This window comes from Electrophorus electricus, chromosome 22, assembly GCF_013358815.1.
Source record: "Electrophorus electricus isolate fEleEle1 chromosome 22, fEleEle1.pri, whole genome shotgun sequence".
Lineage (NCBI taxonomy): Eukaryota > Metazoa > Chordata > Actinopteri > Gymnotiformes > Gymnotidae > Electrophorus > Electrophorus electricus.
The window spans coordinates 13625022-13633754 of record NC_049556.1 but is presented as its reverse complement, the minus strand read 5'-3'; the positions used below and the strand labels follow the sequence as shown (position 1 = coordinate 13633754).

General features: G+C 44.1%; 1 protein-coding gene and 1 long non-coding RNA gene across 4 annotated transcripts in view; one reads left to right on the top strand and one right to left on the bottom strand.

The window, feature by feature from the left end:
* zgc:158659 (uncharacterized protein LOC791141 homolog) overlaps positions 1–8733 on the top strand; it is a 29411-nt gene that overhangs the window by 19337 nt on the left and 1341 nt on the right. For all 3 annotated transcript variants that reach the window (XM_035521630.1, XM_035521629.1, XM_035521631.1), the window contains 9 exons: positions 1–157; positions 290–393; positions 479–650; positions 2945–3051; positions 5417–5538; positions 5685–5763; positions 5897–6067; positions 6730–6847; positions 7385–7536. The exon at positions 1–157 is cut by the window's left edge and continues 8 nt beyond it. In XM_035521630.1, the coding sequence (XP_035377523.1) occupies positions 1–157; positions 290–393; positions 479–650; positions 2945–3051; positions 5417–5538; positions 5685–5763; positions 5897–6067; positions 6730–6847; positions 7385–7536 (1182 nt within the window). The remainder of the gene's footprint in view (positions 158–289; positions 394–478; positions 651–2944; positions 3052–5416; positions 5539–5684; positions 5764–5896; positions 6068–6729; positions 6848–7384; positions 7537–8733) is intronic.
* LOC118240628 lies at positions 5994–8727 on the bottom strand. Its single transcript, XR_004775535.1, has 3 exons — positions 8700–8727; positions 6703–6793; positions 5994–6037 (listed from the first exon to the last, which is right to left on the bottom strand). It is a non-coding gene; the product is annotated as an uncharacterized LOC118240628 (long non-coding RNA).

Genomic DNA, 8733 nt, shown 5'->3' with positions numbered 1-8733 from the left:
TCTGCTCCGAGACTGGCCCCTCATGCAGCCAGAAGGTGCTCTGGAGCTGTTGGACTGTAACTTTCCCGACCCCATGGTGAGGGAGTTCGCCCTGCGCTGTCTCGTCCAGGGCCTTACTGACGACAAGATCAGCCAGTATCTTCTGCAGCTTGTACAGGTGTGTGTGCGTGGGCATGCGCGCGAGTGTGTGTGTGTGTGTGTGCGTGCATTTGTGTGTGTGTGCATATGTGCACACCTATGCACGTGTGCATGCGTGTGTGTGTGTGATATTAGGCTGTGTGTGTTCCAGGTGCTGAAGTATGAGATGTATCTGGACAACCCGCTGGCTCGTTTCCTGATAAAGAAAGCTCTGACCAATCAGAGGATAGGACATTTCTTCTTCTGGCACCTGAAGTAAGTGCAGTTGCACTGATGAAGACGATGATGGGGTTAATATGTGAGTGTGAGTACGTGCACCTGTCTGTCTGTGTGTGTGCAGGTCCGAGATGCACAATAAGACGGTGTCTCGGCGGTTTGGGCTCCTACTGGAGGCGTTCTGTAGAGCGTGTGGGATGTACCTGAAACATCTGAACAGGCAGGTGGAGGCCATGGACAAACTGGTCAACCTCACCGACACACTCAAGCACGAGAAGAAGGACGAGACGCAGAAGGTGAGGGTCTACACCACCAGGGTCCCCCCACCAGGGTCTACAGTGGGCATGGCCAAAGTCCAAAATCACATTTAATTGGCTGTTGCATATCGTTTTTAAACAGATTGTCTTGCATGCCAGTATGTTGCAATTCCTGGTTTCACCTGAAGGTGGCAGCAGGACCTGCTCAATCGTATAGTCCCAAAAGTTACTAAATGTTTTACTGTTAATAGTTAACATCGAAAAGAATTAAAATATAAATATATGGCGATGCCAAAAGACCAGAAAATAACCAGGAGTTATTAATCAGACACATTTAAACATCCAGGAGGTATTACCCAGACACATTTATTTTAAATAGTTTCCTAGTAACCTCTTTGCACCATTGTGCACTGGATTCAGTGTCTGACTATTATAAGATTGTCAGTCATGCACATTACAGTGTCAGTATTGGTAGTTGGTTGTAAGATCCAACCCATTTGAGACTTCCACCAATCACCACACTGAGTGCACAGACAGGGGAAAAAATCTCTTTGCCCATTTGCTGAGATATTTGTTGTATGCAAAAAGCGTTGACAGTACTTGCAAATACACTAAGAAAAGGTCTGAAGCTTCCATGACCACCATTGAGGTTCAGCCCTGTTCTGCACTGTCAATCAAATGCAGCTCCTGCCTACTACACAAACAGAGAAACTACGGAGGCGATATTTCACCTGCTGACCTTTTAACTGCCACGGTCATTCACGGGTTCATAGTGCTCGGAGTGTGTGTAAGAGTGTGTGTAAGAGTGTGTGTATGATGTGAGTTAGTGGTGCTTCAAGGCTCTGTGTACAGACAGAGGGTGGTGTGTGTGTGCGTGTTTGCTCTGTGTGGTCTCTCTGCCACAGTAGTCTTGGTGGTCTTTGTGTGTGTGTGTATATGAAGATGTTTGCCAGAGTGTGTGTGTATGTGCATGTTTGTGTGTGTGTGTGTCTGAGAGAGAGAGAGAATGTGTGTGTTTCTCAGTAGCTGACAGCTGTGTGTCACATTAAGTGTCTGAAAAATGAGCTCATATATGACTCAGTGGTTCTTACTAATCTGTATGTGTGTGTGTGTGTATGTGTGTGTGTGTTTGTGTGTATGACCTGTGTATGTGTATGTTTGAGTGTGACTGTTTGTGTGTTTACTCTGTGTGGTCTGCTCTCTTCCGCAGTAGTCGCGGTGATCTTTGTGTGTGTGTATATCGGCATGTTTGCCAGAGTCTGTGTGTGTATGTGCATGTTTGTGTGTGTGTGTGTGTGTGTCTGAGAGAGCGAGAGAGAGAGAGAATGTGTGAGTGTGTTTTTCAGTAGCTGACAGCTGTGTGTCACATTAAGTATCTGGAAAATGAGCTCATATATGACTCAATGGTTCTTACTAATCTCTGTGTGTGTGTGTGTGTGTGTGTGTGTGTGTGTGTGTGTGTGTGTGTGTGTGTGTGTGTCTGAGAGAGAGAGAGAGAATGCGTGAGTGTGTTTTTCAGTAGCTGACAGCTGTGTGTCACATTAAGTATCTGGAAAATGAGCTCATATATGACTCAGTGGTTCTTACTAATCTCTGTCTGTGTGTGTGTGTGTGTGTATGACCTGTGTATGTGTATGTTTGAGTGTGACTGTTTGTGTGTTTGCTTTGTGTGGTCTGCTCTCTTCCGCAGTAGTCGTGGTGATCTTTGTGTGTGTATATCGGCATGTTTGCCAGAGTCTGTGTGTGTATGTGCATGTTTGTGTGTGTGTGTGTGTGTGTCTGAGAGAGCGAGAGAGAGAGCGAATGTGTGAGTGTGTTTTTCAGTAGCTGACAGCTGTGTGTCACATTAAGTATCTGGAAAATGAGCTCATATATGACTCAATGGTTCTTACTAATCTCTGTCTGTGTGTGTGTGTGTGTGTGTGTGTGTGTGTGTGTGTGTGTGTGTGTGTGTGTGTGTGTGTGTCTGAGAGAGTGAGAGAGAGAGAGAATGCGTGAGTGTGTTTCTCAGTAGCTGACAGCTGTGTGTCACATTAAGTATCTGGAAAATGAGCTCATATATGACTCAATGGTTCTTACTAATCTGTGTGTGCGTGCGTGTGCATGCGTGTGTGCGTACATGCGTCTGTGCGTGCGTGTGTGTTTATTAATTTATTTCTAAATGTTGCTTGTTTGTAATAGATCTGTGCTGCCATTTCCCCCAGGACAACAGGTAGATAAGATTATGTACTGTGATTGGTAGATAAAGCTGATTTGTGGGCTGTGATTGGTGAACTGGATTCACAAATCCAAAAGATGATTTGACTGGATTGTGTTTTGATTGGTTGATTCAGACTCAGATGAAGTTTCTGGTGGAACACATGTCCCGCCCAGACTACATGGAGGCCCTGCAGGGATTTGTCTCTCCTCTCAACCCCGTACACCAACTGGGTAACCTCAGGTACACACACACACACACACACACACATACACACACTCATACACACTACACATACATACATACATACATACATACATACATACATGTGTGTGTGTGTGTGTGTGTGTGTGTTTATTTATATATATATATATATATATCTCTCACACACACACACACACACTACACACACACCACATGCATGCGTAGACGCACACACGCGCGCGCACACACACACCACATGCATATGTAAACACACACACCACATGCATATGTAAACACACACACCACATGCATATGTAAACACACACACCACATGCATATGTAAACACACACACCACATGCATATGTAAACACACACACCACATGCATGTGTAAACACACACACCACATGCATATGTAAACACACACACCACATGCATGTGTAGACACACACACCACATGCATGTGTAGACACACACACACCACATGCATGTGTAGACACACACACACCACATGCATGTGTAGACACACACACACCACATGCATGTGTAAACACACACACACCACATGCATGTGTAGACACACACACACACACCACATGCATGTGTAGACACACACACACACACCACATGCATGTGTAGACACACACACACACCACATGCATGTGTAGACACACACACACAGCACATGCATGTGTAGACACACACACACAGCACATGCATGTGTAGACACACACACACAGCACATGCATGTGTAGACACACACACACACAGCACATGCATGTGTAGACACACACACACACAGCACATGCATGTGTAGACACACACACACACAGCACATGCATGTGTAGACACACACACACACAGCACATGCATGTGTAGACACACACACACACAGCACATGCATGTGTAGACACACACACACACAGCACATGCATGTGTAGACACACACACACACAGCACATGCATGTGTAGACACACACACACACAGCACATGCATGTGTAGACACACACACACACACACACACACACACACACACACCACATGCATCTGTCCATGAGTTCTGGGGAATTTTGTCATTTGTTTTGTTTGGCCAGAAGCTGCCCCCCACCATACCTGTGTCCTACCCATAAACCACCACCCCACTACTCTCTGTCTGTCCCCATCTCGCTCTCTCTCTCTCTCTCTCTCTCTCTCTCTTCTCTCTCTTCTCTCTTTCTCTCTCTCTCTCTCTTGCTCTCTTCTCTCTCTTCTCTCTCTCTCTCTCTTCTCTCTCTTCTCTCTTTCTCTCTCTCTCTCTCTTGCTCTCTTCTCTCTCTTCTCTCTTTCTCTCTCTCTCTCTTTCTTCTCTCTTTCTCTCTCTCTCTCTTGCTCTCTCTCTCTCTCTTCTCTCTCTCTCTCTCGCTCTCTCTCTCTTTCTCAATTCAATTCAATGTTGTTTTATTGGCATGACAAATATTCAGATTTGTACTGTCAAAACTTTGCTTAGGAAATTAACATTAACAAAAGATGACAACAACAACATTATAACCGCTAACAATAATAGTAACAATAACAATAATAATAACAACAATAATAACAACAATAATAATAATAACAATAAGTACAGCAATACTCATTACCAATAATAATAATAAAAAGTATAATAACAATAACAATAATAATAAAATAAGAATAATAACTATAATAATAATAATAATATAATAGTACTAAAATAAGAATAGGTATAAGAATAATAATAATAATTATATGATAATAATAATAATAATAATAATAATAATAACTATAATAGTAATAATAACATAATAATAACTATAATAATAATAATAATAATAATAACAATAACATACAGCACTGCCAGTATGCTGAACTCTGAAGAACATATGACAGCTTCTCCTCCTCAGGGAGACTTTTAATGACTAATTTTGTTAAAGAATTTAGTTCTGCTCTGTCTACATGTTGTACATTCAGTCATAAAGTGCAGCTGTGTCTGGATCTTCTAGTCCTGGCGCTGCTGCAATAGTCTCTGCTCTGTAGGTGACCAGGACTGTTTATGTCTGCTGGTCTCTGTGTCCAGGCACTGGTCACTGAGGCTGTACTTGGTCAGGTGGAGCTCAGGTTTAGATCAGACAGTGTGATTAGGTAACCTGCCAAGCTGGACTGTAGATTGAGGGCCTGATAACACTCCATTTAACTCTGCGGTTTTGATTGAGTTTCCCAGTAAGTGATGTAGTTTTGTTTGAGTTGTTTTGTCATTTGGGTGATTCTGAGTGGGTTTGGTGTTATTTTCTGGTCCTGAACGTGTGTAGTGTTAGTGTGGTGTTAGTGTAGTGATGGTGTGTGTTAGTGTCTGACACACACTCTCTCTCTCTCTCTCTCTCTCTCTCTCTCTCTCTCTCTCTCTCAGGTTAGAGGAGTGTAGGATCATGTCCTCAGCTAAACGTCCTCTGTGGTTGAACTGGGAAAATCCAGATATCATGAGTGAACTGCTCTTTACGAACAATGAAGTCATCTTCAAAAATGGAGATGGTGAGTGCGAGTGTGTGAGTGCTTCTTTTAATGCGTGTGTAACTGCATGTTTATTTAATATACATGAGATACTGCGGTGTGCCTGTGCTTATGTATGTATGTTTTTAATTTGTGTGTCTGTGTCTGTGTCTGTGTTTGTTTTGAAGACCTGAGGCAGGACATGCTGACTCTGCAGATTATTAAGACCATGGAAAACATTTGGCAGAATCAGGGGCTCGACTTGCGGTGAGACTTTCATCCAATCACACTTCACCCATCGGCAGTATACATCCATCACAATTCATCACTTCTCAGTCTGACCACTCCCATTTCTACCAGTCCTGTTCTTGTGTGTAAGCCCTCCCCTCTGTGTTTGTAGGATGCTGCCCTACGGCTGCCTCTCCATAGGAGACTGCGTGGGCCTGATTGAGGTGGTGAAGAACAGCTACACTATAATGCAGATCCAGTGTAAAGGTGGCCTGAAGGGGGCACTGCAGTTTAACAGCAACACCCTGCACCACTGGATCAAAGAGAAGAATAAGGGAGAGGCGTAAGACTCACACACACACACTCACTCACACTCTCTCACTCACACACACACACACACACACACACACACTCGCACACACACACACACACTCTCACACACACACACACACTCACACTCACTCACACACACTCGCACACACACTCACACTCACTCACACACACGCACACACATACACTCTCAAACACACACACACTCACACACACACACACTTACTCATACACAAACACTCACACGCACGCACGCACACAAACACACACATGCACGCGCGCACACAGATACACAAACACACGCACGCGCGCACGCATACACACGCGCGTGCACACACACATACAGAAACACACACAGACATGCACGTGCACACACACACACACACACGCACGTGCACACACACACGCACGCACGCACACGCACGCACACACACACACAGACTAACCTGGTGTGTGTTAGACATACTCACACACACACACAGACTAACATGGTGTGTGTTAGACATACTCACAAACACACACACACACATACACACATACAAACTATCATGGTTTGTTAGACATACTCACAAACACACACACACACACAGACTAACATGGTGTGTATTAGACATACTCACACACAGAGACACACACACACACACACACCTGTGTCTCTCTGTGTGTCTTCCTCAGCTATGACAGGGCGATTGATCTGTTCACGCGTTCCTGTGCTGGATATTGTGTGGCCACATTTATTCTGGGTATTGGAGACAGGCACAACAGTAACATCATGGTCAAAGAGAATGGGCAGGTAAAGACACACACACACACACACACAAACTCACACACACACACACACACACACACACACACACACACACACACATCGCTCTTTGCTTCCATAACGAGACATGGGTGAGTTCACAAATACACACACACACAGTCTCACACACACACACAGTCTCACACACACACACAGTCACACACACACACACAAACTCACACACACACACACATCGCTCTTTGCTTCCATAACGAGACATGGGTGAGTTCACAAATACACACACACACACACACACACACACACACACACACACACAGTCTCACACACACACACACAGTCTCACACACACACACAGTCACACACACACAGTCTCACACACACACAGTCTCACACACACACACACTAACACAGACACACACTAACACAGACACACACACACAAACAGTCTCACACACACACACAGTCTCACACACACACACACACACAGTCTCACACACACACACAGTCTCACACACACACACACACACACTAACACAAACTCTGTCTCTCTCTCTCCCTCCCCAGCTGTTCCACATAGATTTTGGCCACTTCTTGGACCATAAGAAGAAGAAGTTTGGCTACAAACGTGAGCGTGTGCCCTTCGTCCTCACACAGGACTTCCTCATCGTCATAAGTAAAGGAGTGCAGGAGTGCACCAAGACCAAGGAGTTCGAGAGGTCAGTGTGTGCACGCACTACACGCAATATACACGCTGTATACATACACACTACACACACACACGCACTACACGCAATATACATAGTATACACACAATATACGCACTACACGCAATATACACGCTGTATACACACACACGCACTACACGCAGTATACACACAATATACCCACTACACGCAATATACACGCTGTATACATACACACACACGCACTACACACATTATACACACAATATACGCACTACACGCAATATACATGCTGTATACATACACACTACACACACACACGCACTACACGCAATATACATAGTATACACACAATATACGCACTACACGCAATATACACGCTGTATACACACACACGCACTACACGCAGTATACACACAATATACCCACTACACGCAATATACACGCTGTATACACACACACGCACTACACGCAGTATACACACAATATACCCACTACACGCAATATACACGCTGTATACACACACACGCACTACACGCAGTATACACACAATATACCCACTACACGCAATATACACGCTGTATACATACACACACACGCACTACACACAGTATACACACAATATACGCACTACACGCAATATACATGCTGTATACATACACACTACACACACACACGCACTACACGCAGTATACACACAATATACCCACTACACGCAATATACACGCTGTATACATACACACACACGCACTACACACAGTATACACACAATATACGCACTACACGCAATATACACGTTATATACACACACTCTACACACACACACTACACATCATGTACACAATATACACACACACACTACACACCCAATATACACACACAATATACACCAAATACACACACACACACTACACACACAATATACACACACACTACACGCACAATATACACACACACGCACATGTCATATACACAATATAAACACACTACACACACAATATACACACTACACGCAATATACACACATGCACTACACGCAATATACACACAATATACACACACACTACACACACTACATGCAATATACACACACACTACACGCACAATATACACACCTACATGCACAATATACACACACACTACACACACAATATACATACTATACACACTACACGCACAATATACTCACTACCCACCCACACGCACACACTGGCTCTGCCCTGCATGCAG